General features: G+C 42.8%; 1 protein-coding gene across 1 annotated transcript in view; it reads left to right on the top strand.

Moving 5' to 3' along the window:
- Positions 1-10,418, top strand: part of LOC135572822 (ras-related protein Rap-1b) — a 55,089-nt gene extending 44,671 nt beyond the window's left edge. The window contains exons 6-7 of the mRNA XM_065021258.1: positions 8,052-8,167; positions 8,788-10,418. Of these exons, the coding sequence (XP_064877330.1) occupies positions 8,052-8,138 (87 nt within the window). The 3' untranslated portion in view covers positions 8,139-8,167; positions 8,788-10,418. The remainder of the gene's footprint in view (positions 1-8,051; positions 8,168-8,787) is intronic.
- The last annotated feature ends 8,230 nt before the right edge of the window (positions 10,419-18,648 follow it).

Below are 18,648 nucleotides of genomic sequence, written 5' to 3'. Positions count from 1 at the left end.
TCTCTGTCTCTCTCTCTCTCTCTCTCTCTCTCTCTCTCTCTCTCTCTCTCTCTCTCTGTCTCTCTCTCTGCTCTCTCTCTCTCTCTCTCTCTCTCTCTCTCTCTGTCTCTCTCTCTCTCTCTCTCTCTCTCTCTCTGTCTCTCTCTCTGTCTCTCTCTCTCTCTCTCTCTCTCTCTCTCTCTCTCTCTCTCTCTCTGTCTCTCTCTCTGTCTCTCTCTCTCTCTCTCTCTCTCTCTCTCTCTCTCTCACACACCTGATTGATATTGGTTTAATCACTATAATTATGCAATTGGCTCGAGCTGTAACCATTGATTATGTCCAAGGGGTATGTTTTATGTCCAAAGAGTGCAGATTCAGGACAGGAGGTTGTCTGCTCCAAATGGATGTGGTGTGGTGTGTGTATGTGAGTTATGTAACCCTCTGGGTGTGTGACAACTACAACTACCCCCAGCTTTGTCTGTTACCCCCTAGTCAAACAGCTTTGTCTGTTACCCCCTAGTCATACTGTCTGTTACCCCTAGTCATACTGTCTGTTACCCCCCTAGTCATACTGTCTGTTACCCCTAGTCATACTGTCTGTTACCCCTAGTCATACTGTCTGTTACCCCCTAGTCAAACTGTCTGTTACCCCTAGTCATACTGTCTGTTACCCCTAGTCATACTGTCTGTTACCCCTAGTCATACTGTCTGTTACCCCCTAGTCATACTGTCTGTTACCCCCTAGTCAAACTGTCTGTTACCCCCTAGTCATACTGTCTGTTACCCCCTAGTCAAACTGTCTGTTACCCCCTAGTCATACTGTCTGTTACCCCCTAGTCATACTGTCTGTTACCCCCTAGTCATACTGTCTGTTACCCCCTAGTCAAACTGTCTGTTACCCCCTAGTCATACTGTCTGTTACCCCTAGTCATACTGTCTGTTACCCCTAGTCATACTGTCTGTTACCCCTAGTCATACTGTCTGTTACCCCTAGTCATACTGTCTGTTACCCCCTAGTTACCCTGTTACCCCTAGTCATACTGTCTGTTACCCCCTAGTCATACAGTCTGTTACCCCTAGTCATACTGTCTGTTACCCCCAACTGTCTGTTACTGTCATACTCTGTTACCCCCTAGTCATACTGTCTGTTACCCCCTAGTCATACTGTCTGTTACCCCCTAGTCATACTGTCTGTTACCCCCTAAACTGTCTGTTACCCCTAGTCATACTGTCTGTTACCCCTAGTCATACTGTCTGTTACCCCTAGTCATACTGTCTGTTACCCCTAGTCATACTGTCTGTTACCCCTAGTCATACTGTCTGTTACCCCTAGTCATACTGTCTGTTACCCCCCTAGTCATACTGTCTGTTACCCCTAGTCATACTGTCTGTTACCCCCTAGTCATACTGTCTGTTACCCCTAGTCATACTGTCTGTTACCCCTAGTCATACTGTCTGTTACCCCTAGTCATACTGTCTGTTACCCCTAGTCATACTGTCTGTTACCCCTAGTCATACTGTCTGTTACCCCATAGTCACCCCTAGTCATACTGTCTGTTACCCCCTAGTCATACTGTCTGTTACCCCTAGTCTGTTACCCCTAGTCATACTGTCTGTTACCCCTAGTCATACTGTCTGTTACCCCTAGTCAGTCTGTTACCCCTGTCTGTTTACCCCCTAGTCATACTGTCTGTTACCCCTAGTCATACTGTCTGTTACCCCTAGTCATACTGTCTGTTACCCCTAGTCATACTGTCTGTTACCCCTAGTCATACTGTCTGTTACCCCTAGTCATACTGTCTGTTACCCCTAAACTGTCTGTTACCCCTAGTCATACTGTCTGTTACCCCCCCTAGTCATACTGTCTGTTACCCCTAGTCATACTGTCTGTTACCCCCATAGTCATACTGTCTGTTACCCCCTAGTCATACTGTCTGTTACCCCCTAGTCAAACTGTCTGTTACCCCTAGTCATACTGTCTGTTACCCCTAGTCATACTGTCTGTTACCCCTAGTCATACTGTCTGTTACCCCCAAACATGTCTGTTACCCCCAAACTGTCTGTTACCCCTAGTCATACTGTCTGTTACCCCTAGTCATACTGTCTGTTACCCCCAAACTGTCTGTTACCCCTAGTCATACTGTCTGTTACCCCTAGTCATACTGTCTGTTACCCCCAAACTGTCTGTTACCCCCTAGTCATACTGTCTGTTACCCCCTAGTCATACTGTCTGTTACCCCCTAGTCATACTGTCTGTTACCCCCTAGTCATACTGTCTGTTACCCCTAGTCATACTGTCTGTTACCCCTAGTCATACTGTCTGTTACCCCTAGTCATACTGTCTGTTACCCCTAGTCTACTGTCTGTTACCCCCTAGTCATACTGTCTGTTACCCCTAGTCATACTGTCTGTTACCCCTAGTCATACTGTCTGTTACCCCTAGTCATACTGTCTGTTACCCCTAGTCATACTGTCTGTTACCCCTAGTCATACTGTCTGTTACCCCCATAGTCATACTGTCTGTTACCCCTAGTCAAACTGTCTGTTACCCCCTAGTCATACTGTCTGTTACCCCTAGTCAAACTGTCTGTTACCCCTAGTCATACTGTCTGTTACCCCTAGTCATACTGTCTGTTACCCCCTAGTCATACTGTCTGTTACCCCTAGTCATACTGTCTGTTACCCCTAGTCATACTGTCTGTTACCCCTAGTCATACTGTCTGTTACCCCCTAGTCATACTGTCTGTTACCCCTAGTCATACTGTCTGTTACCCCCTAGTCAAACTGTCTGTTACCCCCAAACTGTCTGTTACCCCCTAGTCATACTGTCTGTTACCCCCTAGTCAAACAGCTTTGTCTGTTGAAATAAAATAATCAGACCATTCCTTCATTCTGACCAGTTTGTGATACTATAAATACACTATTGTCAAAGATACTTCACATAGTCTAAAATACTTCACATAGTCTAAGATACTTCACATAGTCTAAAATAGTTCACATAGTCTAAGATACTTCACATAGTCTAAGATACTTCACATAGTCTAAGATACTTCACATAGTCTAAAATAGTTCACATAGTCTTAAGATACTTCATTCTTGTCTAAGATACTTCATTCTTGTCTAAGATACTTCATTCTTGTCTAAGATACTTCACATAGTCTAAGATAGTTCACATAGTCTAAGATACTTCACATAGTCTAAGATACTTCACATAGTCTAAGATACTTCACATAGTCTAAGATACTTCACATAGTCTAAAATACTTCACATAGTCTAAGATACTTCACATAGTCTAAGATACTTCACATAGTCTAAGATACTTCACATAGTCTAAGATACTTCACATAGTCTAAGATACTTCACATAGTCTTAAGATACTTCACATAGTCTAAAATAGTTCACATAGTCTTAAGATACTTCATTCTTGTCTAAGATACTTCATTCTTGTCTAAGATACTTCATTCTTGTCTAAGATACTTCATTCTTGTCTAAGATACTTCACATAGTCTAAGATAGTTCACATAGTCTAAGATACTTCACATAGTCTAAGATACTTCACATAGTCTAAGATACTTCACATAGTCTAAAATACTTCACATAGTCTAAGATACTTCACATAGTCTAAGATACTTCACATAGTCTAAGATAGTGCACATAGTCTAAGATACTTCACATAGTCTAAGATACTTCACATAGTCTAAGATACTTCACATAGTCTGAGATACTTCACATAGTCTAAGATACTTCACATAGTCTAAGATACTTCACATAGTCTTAAGATACTTCACATAGTCTAAAATACTTCACATAGTCTAAGATACTTCACATAGTCTTAAGATACTTCACATAGTCTAAAATACTTCACATAGTCTAAGATACTTCACATAGTCTAAGATACTTCACATAGTCTAAGATACTTCACATAGTCTAAGATACTTCACATAGTCTTAAGATACTTCACATAGTCTAAAATAGTTCACATAGTCTTAAGATACTTCATTCTTGTCTAAGATACTTCATTCTTGTCTAAGATACTTCACATAGTCTAAGATAGTTCACATAGTCTAAGATACTTCACATAGTCTAAGATACTTCACATAGTCTAAAATACTTCACATAGTCTAAGATACTTCACATAGTCTAAGATACTTCACATAGTCTAAGATACTTCACATAGTCTAAGATAGTGCACATAGTCTAAGATACTTCACATAGTCTAAGATACTTCACATAGTCTAAGATACTTCACATAGTCTGAGATACTTCACATAGTCTAAGATACTTCACATAGTCTAAAATACTTCACATAGTCTAAGATACTTCACATAGTCTTAAGATACTTCACATAGTCTAAGATACTTCACATAGTCTAAGATACTTCACATAGTCTTAAGATACTTCACATAGTCTAAAATAGTTCACATAGTCTTAAGATACTTCATTCTTGTCTAAGATACTTCATTCTTGTCTAAGATACTTCATTCTTGTCTAAGATACTTCATTCTTGTCTAAGATACTTCACATAGTCTAAGATAGTTCACATAGTCTAAGATACTTCACATAGTCTAAGATACTTCACATAGTCTAAAATACTTCACATAGTCTAAGATACTTCACATAGTCTAAGATACTTCACATAGTCTAAAATACTTCACATAGTCTAAGATACTTCACATAGTCTAAGATACTTCACATAGTCTAAGATACTTCACATAGTCTAAGATACTTCACATAGTCTAAAATACTTCACATAGTCTAAAATACGTCACATAGTCTAAGATACTTCACATAGTCTAAGATACTTCACATAGTCTGAGATACTTCACATAGTCTAAGATACTTCACATAGTTTAAAATAGTTAATATAGTCTTAAGATACTTCATTCTTGTCTAAGATACTTCATATAGTCTAAAATACTTCACATAGTCTAAAATAGTTCATATAGTCTTAAGATACTTCATTCTTGTCTAAGATACTTCATTCTTGTTTTAAATACTTCATATTTGACTGCAACATTTTGAGAATATACAGTACCAGTCAAAAGTTTGGACACACCTACTCATTCAAGGGTTTTTATTTTGACTATTTTCTACATTGTAGAATAATAGTGAAGACATCAAAACTATGAAATAACACACATGGAATCATGTAGGAACCAAAAAAGTGTTGCACACAAAAATATATATTTTATATATCAGATTCTTCAAATTGCCACCCTTTGCCTTTATTACAGCTTTCACACTCTTGGAATTCTCTCAACCAGCTTCATGAGTTAGTCACCTGGAATGCATTTCAATTAACACGTGTGCCTTGTTAAAAGTTAATTTGTGGAATTTCTTCCCTTCTTAGTGCGTTTGAGTCAATCGGCTGTGTTGTGACAAGGTAGGGGTGGTATACAGAAGAAAGCCTTATTTGGTAAAAGACCAAGTCCATATTATGGCAAGAACAGCTCAAATAAGCAAAGAGAAACGACAGTCCATCATTACTTTAAGACATGAAAGTCAGTCAATCTGGAAAATTTCAAGAACTTTGAAAGTCTCTTCAAGTGCAGTCGCAAAAACCATCAAGCGCTATGATGAAACTGGCTCTCACGAGGACCGCTACAGGAAAACAAGGCCCCGATTTACCTCTGCTGCAACCACCACTAAAGGACACCAATAAGAAGGGACTTGCTTGGTCCAAAAAACACAATGGACATTAGACCGGTGGAAATCTGTCCTTTGCTCTGATGAGTCCAAATTTGAGATTTTTGGTTCCAACTGCTGTGTCTTTGTGAGACGCAGAGTAGGTGAACGGATGATCTCCGCATGTGTGGTTCCCACCATGAAGCATGGAGGAGGAGGTGTGCGGTTCCCACCGTGAAGCATGGAGGAGGAGGTGTGATGGTGTGGGGGTGCTTTGCTGGTGACACTGTGACACTTGTGACACTTTGCACTTAGTGGGACTATCAATTGTTTTTGAACAGGACAATGACCAAGATGAAAAGTGATGGAATGCTGCATCAGATGACCTGGCCTCCACAATCACCCGACCTCAACCCAATTGAGATGGTTTGGGATGAGTTGGACCGCAGAGTGAAGGAAAAGCAGCCAACAAGTGCTTTGCATATGTGAGAACTGTTGGAAAAGCATTCCAGGTTAAACTGGTTGAGAGAATGCCAAGAGTGCAAATCAAGGCAAAGGGTGGCTACTTTGAAGAATCTCAAATATAAAATATATTTTGATTTGTTTCACACTTGTTTTGGTTACTACGTGGTTCCATATGTGTTATTACATAGTTTTGAATGTCTTCACAATTATTCGACAATGTAGAAAATAGTCAAAATGGAGAAAAACCCTTGAATGAGTAGGCGTGTCCAAACCTTTGACTGGTTCTGTATATACAGTTAGCCTGAAGGAGTCTATCATTATCCATAAATAAACCCTTGGGTGAGTTCTCACAGATTGAGACGTGATTTGTCTGTCTAGTGAATATTGTGGCCTGAGGTGTCATCTTGTCTGGTTGGGATGTGGGTAACATCACTCACGCTGTCCACTGAGATCTGGTCTGAGCCAAGGGCCTGACTATAACGCTCTGACTGACTCTAAAACCATCTTTCTGACAGTGTGTGAATCGATTGAATCCAATGGCACACTCTGCCATTTACATGTATTCTCTCATGGTCTTGCTTTTTGAAACCAAGACACCTGTGACTGTTTCTTAACATGATACCCATGGCTAGCCACGGTTTCTTAACACCATACCCATGGCTAGCCACGGTTTCTTAACATGATACCCATGGCTAGCCACTGTTTCTTAACATGATACCCATGGCTAGCCACTGTTTCTTAACATGATATCCATGGCTAGCCACGGTTTCTTAACATGATACCCATGGCTAGCCACTGTTTCTAAACATGATACCCATGGCTAGCCACTGTTTCTTAACATGATACCCATGGCTAGCCACTGTTTCTTAACACCATACCCATGGCTAGCCACTGTTTCTTAACACCATACCCATGGCTAGCCACTGTTTCTTAACATGATACCCATGGCTAGCCACTGTTTCTTAACATGATACCCATGGCTAGCCACTGTTTCTTAACATGATACCCATGGCTAGCCACTGTTTCTTAACACCATACCCATGGCTAGCCACTGTTTCTTAACACCATACCCATGGCTAGCCACGGTTTCTTAACATGATACCCATGGCTAGCCACTGTTTCTTAACATGATACCCATGGCTAGCCACTGTTTCTTAACATGATACCCATGGCTAGCCACTGTTTCTTAACATGATACCCATGACTAGCCACTGTTTCTTAACATGATACCCATGGCTAGCCACTGTTTCTTAACATGATACCCATGGCTAGCCACTGTTTCTTAACACCATACCCATGGCTAGCCACTGTTTCTTAACATGATACCCATGGCTAGCCACTGTTTCTTAACATGATACCCATGACTAGCCACTGTTTCTTAACATGATACCCATGGCTAGCCACTGTTTCTTAACATGATATCCATGGCTAGCCACTGTTTCTTAACACCATACCCATGGCTAGCCACTGTTTCTTAACATGATACCCATGGCTAGCCACTGTTTCTTAACATGATACCCATGGCTAGCCACTGTTTCTTAACACAATACCCATGGCTAGCCACTGTTTCTTAACACTATACCCATGGCTAGCCACTGTTTCTTAACATGATATCCATGGCTAGCCACTGTTTCTTAACATGATACCCATGGCTAGCCACTGTTTCTTAACATGATACCCATGGCTAGACACTGTTTCTTAACATCATACCCATGGCTAGCCACTGTTTCTTAACATTATACCCATGGCTAGCCACTGTTTCTTAACATGATACCCATGGCTAGCCACTGTTTCTTAACATCATACCCATGGCTAGCCACTGTTTCTTAACATCATACCCATGGCTAGCCACTGTTTCTTAACATCATACCCATGGCTAGCCACTGTTTCTTAACATGATATCCATGGCTAGCCACTGTTTCTTAACATTATACCCATGGCTAACTTGTATCTAACTATTGTTGTGTCTCTCTGTGTTTCAGATCTTCTATGACCTGGTCAGGCAAATCAACAGGAAAACCCCAGTACCTGGGAAGACACGCAAAAAGTCCAACTGTCAGCTCCTCTAATACACAGCTGCTCTGTCGCACTGAGCCAGGTGAGAACCACTTGTAGGAGTCAGAATGCCACTGCCTAATTGAAAAGACAGTTGTAGGCATTTGGCTGTGGCCTCCTTGTCTTAAACCTGAGGAATATATTGAGTAAGAACTTCTCCCTCTCATATCAAGAGACATCATATGGTTCAGTTAGAAGTGTCATTAATGTCTCTATACCTCTCTCTCTCTCCTCTGTCTCTCCTCTCTCTCTCTCTCTCTCTCTCTCTCTCCTCCTCTCTCGCTCTCTCTCTCCTCCTCTCATTCTCTCTTTCTCTTCTCTCTTCTACTCTCTCTCTTCTCCTCCTCTCTCTTTATCTCTCTCCTCTCTCTTTCTCTCACTCCTCTCTCTCTCCATCTACCCACCTCTCTCTCTCTCTCTCTCTCTCTCTCTCTACCCACCTTCTCTCTCTCTCTCTCTCTCTCTCTCTACCCACTCTCTCTCTCTCTCTCTCTCTCTACCCACCTCTCTCTCTCTCTCTCTCTCTCTACCCACCTCTCTCTCTCTCTCTCTCTCTCTCTGCCCACCTCTCTCTCTCTCTCTCTCTACCCACCTCTCTCTCTCTCTCTCTCTCTCTCTACCCACCTCTCTCTCTCTCTCTCTCTCTCTCTCTCTCCCTCTCAGGTCTGATTTGCTGCTGTCTCTCTCAGCAGTGCCAGCATTCCGACATTACTAAAACCTAACATGGAATGGACTTTCCTGTGTGGTGACGCCCCTTTAACATCAACAACCAACAAACAACCGACCAACGGATTCAAAGCTACAATACACCAGTTTTTACACACAGATTAACCATTATCACTCTCCAGTGTCACGAGAACAAGATTTCTACTTAGAAATATAGATATTCTAACTGTATCAAACTGAAATGGAAAAATTAAGTTCATAAAATAAAGTAAAATGAAATAGGTAAATCAGTCAATATGAACCAAAATAAAATCCCGATCCCCAACACACAGTGTTATTGCTAACGGAGACAGTAGCCGTAGAAACGGATGTCTAACCAGAATGTGCACGTTGCCACGGTGATGCGGTATTTATAAGCACCTCTATATTAGCCAGAGAGAAAAAGACAAAGTCCCAAAGAGGCACCTATATAGTTCAGTTCATACAGATAACTTGCTCCTGGGGGTTTATTTTCTAACTTTTTTTATTTTATTATTTTCCTTCGATCATTCAACATCATTTCTCTTGTCTTTTTCTGTCTTTTTTTTTTTAAATGACTAGTTTTGTCTCTACTGAGAGATGCTATACTGCGACAGCTATTGATATGAGTTTTATTTGAGGAGTAAACCTGTGGCTACAACAGTTATAATTATTATATATGAGTTTTATTTGAGAAGTAAACCTGTGGATACAACAGTGATGATTATATGTGTAAAAAGAGAAAAAAAAAAAGTATAATGTTTTTTCAGTAACTATCATATTGTCTTTTAGCCTGATGATGTTGCCTTCAAATTGGTTTTTCTTTCTTTCTGGAGAATCTAACTATGATCCAATCATCCTTCTATGTCTTGCCTGGGTTTTCTTGCGTCTGAAATGGCACCCAAGTGTATTATATTTGACCAGAGCCCAATGGTTTCCCTATTGGTTTCCCCTATTGGTTTCCCTATTGGTTTCCCTATTGGTTTCCCTATTGGTTTCCCCTATTGGTTTCCCCTATTGGTTTCCCTATTGGTTTCCCTATTGGTTTTCCCTATTGGTTTCCCCTATTGGTTTCCCTATTGGTTTCCCTATTGGTTTCCCTGTGGGTTTCCCCTATTGGTTTCCCTATTGGTTCCCCTATTGGTTTCCCTATTGGTTTCCCTATTGGTTTCCCCTATTGGTTTCCCTATTGGTTTCCCCTATTGGTTTCCCCTATTGGTTTTCCCTCTTGGTTTCCCTATGGGCCCTGGTCAAAAGTAGTACACTATATAAGGAATTAGGGTGCAATTTTGGAGGCAGCCCTTGTGTTGTTTACAAAGATGTTTGTACAGTGGGGTTTTTCAATTGGGGTTGTGGTCAAAGAGGGACTGGACATTTTAACAAGCGACCAAACTTCTGAGACACCAATGGCCGAATGACTGGGCGATCCTCATCATGTTTTTTTTTTTTTTAACTTTATCCTTCCAAGGCCGTCTCTCATTGGTTGGTTTGTCCAGTTAGCCAATCCCCTCTCATGGAATCTGCGATCTACAACAGGAAGTATAGATTTTTTTATTTTTAACTGAGGGTTTTTAATACGAAAAAAATAAATAAAATAATGTCATTGGTGATGTCATTCTCCACACTTCTGTTGTTGTAGAGCAGTGTTTACCAAACTAGGTCCTGGGGACCCCAAGGGGGACACCTTTTGGCACTGCACAGCTGATTCAAATAATCAAGCTTGAAGATTATTTGAGTAATCTGTGTAGTGCTAGGGCAAGAACCAAAACATGCACCCAGGGGGGCTCAGGAACGAGTTTGGGAAACGCTACTGTAGATTCTCACTGTACTCCCTCTCCTTTTCTAAAACAGCCTCTCTCCCCTTCTCCCTCCCTCCCACAGCCCCTATATCCCCCTGTCCCCTAGCCTCTTTCCCTATCTCCCTCTGTCCCCTAGCCTCTCTCCCCTTCTCCCTCCCTCCCACAGCCCCTATCTCCCCCTGTCCCCTAGCCTCTTTCCCTATCTCCCCTATCTCCTCTCCCCCTAGCCCTCCCTCAGCCCCTCCCCATCTCTCCCAGCCCCTCCCCCTCTCCCCAGCCCCTCCCCATCTCTCCCAGCCCCTCCCCTGTCCCCCAACCCCTCCCCATCTCTCCCAGCCCCTCCCCCCCCCCCTAGCCCTCCCCCAGCCCCTCCCCCTCTCCCCCTGCCCCTCCCCATCTCTCCCAGCCCCTCCCCTGTCCCCTTGCTTGCTAATGCATCTGTTGTCAGCTGAGGACATGAAAACCAAATATTGGATCCTGTCTGTAAAGAAACTTGCCTGTTAGTGACTATTTCACCTGTGTAATACTTGGTTTGACCTGCTTCCTGTCAGTCTGTCAGATGATGATGATGATGGTGATGAAGAGTAACCGTGTGGGGTTGTTATTCTGTTCTATAGTGAATGTGGGGTTGAGGGGGGGACAAACTAATGTGTTTGAAGCAGCAGGGAAAAAGACTGAAATACAATAAGAACCACAGCAATGTAGAGATGATGATGATGATGGAGGAGGAGGAACAGGCAGAACTTGGATGAGACGGGGGTACGTCCCTAATGGCACCCTATTCCCTACATAGGGCACTACTTTTGACTATAGCCCTATGGGCTTAGGTTGCCATTTGAGATGGAGGGAGGGGAGGGGAGGGCAGGGGGGTAGTGGTTTAAAGTTGCACGTTTGTTGTGAGTTGCGTGACCTCTGTTGACCTCTTGTAAGAGAATGCCTTTGTCGCTTTGTGTTGCTGTGATGATAACCAACAGCATCAGTCCTGGTGGACAGACCGTGTGTACCATGTCCCCTCACAGAGCCACAGTATTGGAAATGCAACTTCATCTGCCTATTAAGGGGGAGGGACAAACAGAGGGGGCGTGGCCAAATGTAAACTAAAAAGCCTTAATTGAAGTGGTGTATTTTGTATAACCCAGCATCTGTAGTTCAATAAATTGGATTGCCATGCAAGGGCGTTGCCATGACGCCGGCCCATCGCCGGAATGTTCCGTGTTGTTGTTGTTGTTTTAGCCATACAGATGGTTTTATCTCTGTGGTTTAGCCATACAGATGGTTTTATCTCTGTGGTTTAACCATACAGATGGTTTTATCTCTGTGGTTTAGCCATACAGATGGTTTTATCTCTGTGGTTTAGCCATACAGATGGTTTTATCTCTGTGGTTTAGCCATACAGATGGTTTTATCTCTGTGGTTTAGCCATACAGATGGTTTTTATCTCTGTGGTTTAACCATACAGATTGTTTTATCTCTGTGGTTTAGCCATACAGATGGTTTTATCTCTGTGGTTTAGCTATACAGATGGTTTTATCTCTGTGGTTTAGCCATACAGATTGTTTTATCTCTGTGGTTTAGCCATACAGATGGTTTTATCTCTGTGGTTTAGCCATACAGATGTTTTTTTATCTCTGTGGTTTAGCCATACAGATGGTTTTATCTCTGTGGTTTAGCCATACAGATGGTTTTATCTCTGTGGTTTAGCCATACAGATGTTTTTTTATCTCTGTGGTTTAGCCATACAGATGGTTTTTATCTCTGTGGTTTAACCATACAGATGGTTTTATCTCTGTGGTTTAACCATACAGATGGTTTTATCTCTGTGGTTTAACCATACAGATGGTTTTATCTCTGTGGTTTAACCATACAGATGGTTTTATCTCTGTGGTTTAGCCACCTCCCCATCTCTGTGTCAAACTCATTCCACGGAGGGCAGAGTGTCTGTGGATTTTTGCTCCTACTTGATTGACAAATGAAGGTCACTGATTAGTTCGGAACTCTCACCTAGTTGTCAAGGTCTTAGTAAGGAACCCTCACCTGGTTGTCAAGGTCTTAGTAAGGAACCCTCACCTGGTTGTCTAGGTCTTAGTAAGGAACTCTCACCTGGTTGTCTAGGTCCTAGTAAGGAACCCTCACCTGGTTGTCAAGGTCTTAGTAAGGAACTCTCACCTGGTTGTCTAGGTCTTAGTAAGGAACCCTCACCTGGTTGTCTAGGTCTTAGTAAGGAACTCTCACCTGGTTGTCTAGGTCCTAGTAAGGAACCCTCACCTGGTTGTCAAGGTCTTAGTAAGGAACTCTCACCTGGTTGTATAGGTCTTAGTAAGGAACCCTAACCTGGTTGTCTAGGTCTTAGTAAGGAACTCTGACCTGGTTGTCTAGGTCTTAGTAAGGAACTCTCACCTGGTTGTCTAGGTCTTAGTAAGGAACTCTCACCTGGTTGTCTAGGTCTTAGTAAGGAACTCTCACCTGGTTGTCTAGGTCTTAGTAAGGAACTCTCACCTGGTTGTCTAGGTCTTAGTAAGGAACTCTCACCTGGTTGTCAAGGTCTTAGTAAGGAACTCTCACCTGGTTGTCTAGGTCTTAGTAAGGAACTCTCACCTGGTTGTCAAGGTCTTAGTAAGGAACTCTCACCTGGTTGTCTAGGTCTTAGTAAGGAACTCTCACCTGGTTGTCTAGGTCTTAGTAAGGAACTCTCACCTGGTTGTCAAGGTCTTAGTAAGGAACTATCACCTGGTTGTCTAGGGCCTAGTAAGGAACTCTCACCTGGTTGTCAAGGTCTTAGTAAGGAACTCTCATCTGGTTGTCTAGGGCCTAGTAAGGAACTCTGACCTGGTTGTCTAGGTCTTAGTAAGGAACTCTCACCTGGTTGTCAAGGTCTTAGTAAGGAACTCTCACCTGGTTGTCTAGGTCTTAGTAACGAACTCTCACCTGGTTGTCAAGGTCTTAGTAAGGAACTCTCACCTGGTTGTCTATGTCTTAGTAAGGAACTCTGACCTGGTTGTCTAGGTTTTAGTAAGGAACTCTCACCTGGTTGTCTAGGACTTAGTAAGGAACTCTCACCTGGTTGTCAAGGTCTTAGTAAGGAACTCTCACCTGGTTGTCAAGGTCTTAGTAAGGAACTCTGACCTGGTTGTCTAGGTCTTAGTAAGGAACTCTCACCTGGTTGTCTAGGTCATAATTGAAAGGAAACCCCAAACCAGCAGACACTAGGCCCTCCATAGAATGAGTTGGACACCCTGCTGTAGTGGTACCTGGTTGTCTAGGTCATAATTGAAAGGAAACCCCAAACCAGCAGACACTAGGCCCTCCATGGAATGAGTTGGACACCCTGCTGTAGTGGTACTGCTTTCCTCTTTAATCCTCTGTAGCTTTGAGGTAGAGGAGGGTGAGATAGTCAGATACACAGACATACATGAATAGAACCAAGACATGAAGGAAAGTTTCAGAAATGTTCCTGCTCTGTAATGTAAATCTTGCAGTAAGCAGTTGAAAGACAGCACAGTTAGCAGCAGGACTAGTCACACTAGGTACCATACTGCAGGAAGTCAGATTATTGAGTCTTGTTGAATACAAGATCACAGCAGAGCTGCCCAGACTAGGGTTCATATAGAAGTCATCTATCACTCCATTGGCAAATATTCTGTTTCATGTTCCTCTCTTGCCTACTCTCTCTTTCTCTCACTGTATCTCTTGCCTACTCTCTCTTTCTCTCACTGTCTCTCCCTCCCTATCTCTCTCCCTCACTATCTCACCCATTCTCTTTCTCTCGCTCTCTCCCTCCCTCTCTATTGCTCTTTCTCCCACTCTCTTTCTCTCGTGCTCTCTCTCCCTCCCTCTATTGCTCTCTCTCCCACTCTCTTTCTCTTGTGCTCTCTCTCTCCCTATCACGATCTCTCTTTCTCTCTCTCCCTCTCTCCATATCTCTCTCTGTCGGGGAAAAAGTAATCAGACAGTGGCTAGTTCAGAGCTGCCTGCTGAACAGTTAGACTCCATACAATACATATCCTACATCTCTTTGTGTATATAGAATCACAGAGCACATGATCTATTGAAAATATGCTTGCTGATCTCTACTCTGGAATAATTCAATGTCTTCTTTACTCCCGTGGATGACATGAGGATCTGAGGCCCTCTGGTCCTGTCATCGGGGGGGGGGTACATACAATAAGCCAGTAGCACATTAACTCATCAGCTGCTCTGGGCCTCTGCTGCAGAATCTACAGCTAAGCTTAGTGTAACTGATATGCCTGTCAGGGATAGGTGGAAGCAGCTGTCAGATCAGAGAAATGGAGTCATTCAGGCCAATGATTGGACTCCTTGGGGGTGGGAATAGAGTAAGTCAGGCCAAGGAAGTGTACTATAGTTAAAATGATGAGGAACTTGGCTGGCCTGAAGTGACTTGCCCAGAGTGAGGTAACTCCATGGAGACTGTAACATGCAATGAGCAAATAACAGTCTGGTCCCGTAGGAGAGGGAGTGGTCTTTTATCAGATGAACACACACACATATATGAACACACACACACACACACACACACACACACATGAACACACACACACACACACACACATATATGAACACACACACACACACACACACACATATATGAACACACACACACACACACACACACATATATGAACACACACACACACACACATATATGAACACACACACATATATGAACACACACACACACACACATATATATATATACACACACACACACACACACATATATATATATATACACACACACACACATATATGAACACACACACATATATGAACACACACACACACACACATATATATATATACACACACACACACACTGCTCAAAAAAATATGAACACACACACATACATATATATATATATATATATATATATATACACACACTGCTCAAAAAAATAAAGGGAACACTTAAACAACACAATGTAACTCCAAGTCAATCACACTTCTGTGAAATCAAACTGTCCACTTAGGAAGCAACACTGATTGACAATACATGTCACATGCTGTTGTGCAAATGGAATAGACAACAGGTGGAAATTATAGGCAATTAGCAAGACACCCCCAATAAAGGAGTGGTTCTGCAGGTGGGGACCACAGACCACTTCTCAGTTCCTATGCTTCCTGGCTGATGTTTTGGTCACTTTTGAATGCTGGCGGTGCTTTCACTCTAGTGGTAGCATGAGATGGAGTCTACAACCCACACAAGTGGCTCAGGTAGTGCAGCTCATCCAGGATGGAACATCAATTCGAGCTGTGGCAAGAGGTTTGCTGTGTCTGTCAGCGTAGTGTCCAGAGCATGGAGGCGCTACCAGGAGACAGGCCAGTACATCAGGATACGTGGACGAGGCCGTAGGAGGGCAACAACCCAGCAGCAGGACCGCTACCTCCGCCGTTGTGCAAGGAGGAGCACTGCCAGAGCCCTGTAAAATGACCACCAGCAGGCCACAAATGTTCATGTGTCTGCTCAAATGGTCAGAAACAGACTCCATGAGAGTGGTATGAGGGCCCGACGTCCACAGGTGGAGGTTGTGCTTACAGCCCAACACCGTGCAGGACGTTCGGCATTTGCCAGAGAACACCAAGATTGGCAAATTCCCCACTGGCGCCCTGTGCTCTTCACAGATGAAAGTAGGTTCACACTGAGCACGTGACAGAGTCTGGAGACGCCGCGGAGAACATTCTGCTGCCTGCAACATCCTCCAGCATGACCGGTTTGGCGGTGGGTCAGTCATGGTGTGGGGTGGCATTTCTTTGGGGGGCCACACAGCCCTCCATGTGCTCGCCAGAGGTAGCCTGACTGCCATTAGGTACCAAGATGAGATCCTCAGACCCCTTGTGAGACCATATGCTGGTGCGGTTGGCCCTGGGTTCCTCCTAATGCAAGACAATGCTAGACCTCATGTGGCTGGAGTGTGTCAGCAGTTCCTGCAAGAGGAAGGCATTGATGCAATGGACTGGCCCGCCCGTTCCCCAGACCTGAATCCAATTGAGCACATCTGGGACATCATGTCTCGCACCATCCACCAACGCCACGTTGCACCACAGACTGTCCAGGAGTTGGCGGATGCTTTAGTCCAGATCTGGGAGGAGATCCCTCAGGAGACCATCTGCCACCTCATCAGGAGCATGCCCAGGCGTTGTAGGGAGGTCATACAGGCACGTGGAGGCCACACACACTACTGATCCTCATTTTGACTTGTTTTAAGGACATTACATCAACGTTGGATCAGCCTGTAGTGTGGTTTTCCACTTTAATTTTGAGTGTGACTCCAAATCCAGACCTCCATGGGTTGATACATTTGATTTCCATTGCTAATTTTTTGTGTGATTTTGTTGTCAGCACATTCAACTATGTAAAGAATATTTAATAAGAATATTTCATTCGTTCAGATCTAGGATGTGTTATTTTAGTGTTCCCTTTTATTTTTTTGAGCAGTGTATATAGCCTTTATTTATCTAGACAAGTCAGTTAAGAACAAATTCTTATTTACAATAAAGATACATATTCCCCCTGACGTCCGTTCCACCACACATACCTTTTAAATGAACCGTTTTTAAAACTCAACTTCCGTTGTTCCTCTACAGTTATTGAACAACTTCTATACTGTCAGTATTGTCCTTTCTGTGCTGGAAACGCCATGAGGGTGTATTAAAATGGCACCCTATTCCCTATATAGTGCACTACTTTTGACTAGAACCATATGGGCTCTGGCACCCTATTCCCTATATAGTGCACTACTTTTGACTAGAACCATATGGGCTCTGGCACCCTATTCCCTATATAGTGCACTACTTTTGACCAGCTTCCATAGGTCTCTGGTTAAAAGTTGTTCACTATATAGGGAATAGGGTGCGTCCAGGCTCTGGTCAAAGTAGTTCACTATATAGGGAATTAGGGTGCCATTTGGGACTCAACCTATGGATTTCTCCAGTCTCTCGCAGGGTGTGACCACTCAGCCTGTCTGACGTTTGTCTCAGAATCACACAGCATCCTTGGAAAGCCTGAATCATATAAACAACACAACACACAACGGTGCTATTCTGGGTCTACAGGAAACTCTGTGGACAGAGAGACACTTCCTGTTCTTCAACATGCAGGAAAATAACATGGACTCTGATGAAACATTGATATGGCCCTGCACTCTCTGTCTGAAAGGGACTGCTGATGACCACATGGGAGAAAAAAAAAAAGAAAATATATATACTTTTGTTTTATTTTTTTAGACAAATTGTGTCAAAAGTGAAACATTCTGCACTCATAGCCATATGTTATTGTATAACTTTACGTGCTACAAGTTCATGTTTAATACATTGTCATGATATCAAGAAAGAATGCCTTGGTAAATGAGATTATTTAAAGAAGTGTAGGCCGCGAGAATAACCACTTCATGAGTAAAAAAAAAAGAAAAGAAAAGAATACGGGCATTTAAACTGTTGCTGCCCGAGGGTGGCGCTGTAGGAATGCTCCGTTATTGAGCGCAACATGACTACTCTTTACAGCCTGTGGAGTAGATGACGCCCAGCAGTCATAGAGAATAATAGAGGCCTGTAATGGCCCAAATACCAGTTTTAGCATGTGTAGCTCCATTGAAGGGCTTCAGCACCATTGTAATGTAGTTAACTGGGTGAGACTTCCAACTATATTATCTGATCCCTCCTGATGACTCTGTTGGAGTCATGTCCCAACCGGGGTCATCAGGAGGGATCAGACAATCGAGAATAAGAAAATGGACTACTTCAAATAGAAATTGCCTCAATGGCGCTGCCCCGTGTGCTCACAGACGATATAATGGCACAGATATACAAACATGAATTCTCTATCTATCTCTATGGCAGTGGCTGTTTTACGGTCATCAGTCCAAAGTAATCGAGTATAATCTCAAATATAATTTAATAACTAGTAAACACTGATTTGCCCAATTTAAAATACCTTTATTTAGATTTTACGAATAATTTTGAGTCGCAAAAGAATGGGATATTGGCTCTATTTATTGGGGGGCGGTGTATTAATGAACAGTGTTGGAGC

The sequence above is a fragment of the Oncorhynchus nerka genome, linkage group LG8, assembly GCF_034236695.1.
Source record: "Oncorhynchus nerka isolate Pitt River linkage group LG8, Oner_Uvic_2.0, whole genome shotgun sequence".
Classification (NCBI taxonomy): Eukaryota; Metazoa; Chordata; class Actinopteri; order Salmoniformes; family Salmonidae; genus Oncorhynchus; species Oncorhynchus nerka.
The sequence above is the reverse complement of the archived record's forward strand: the minus strand, read 5'-3'. Positions and strand labels throughout refer to the sequence as shown.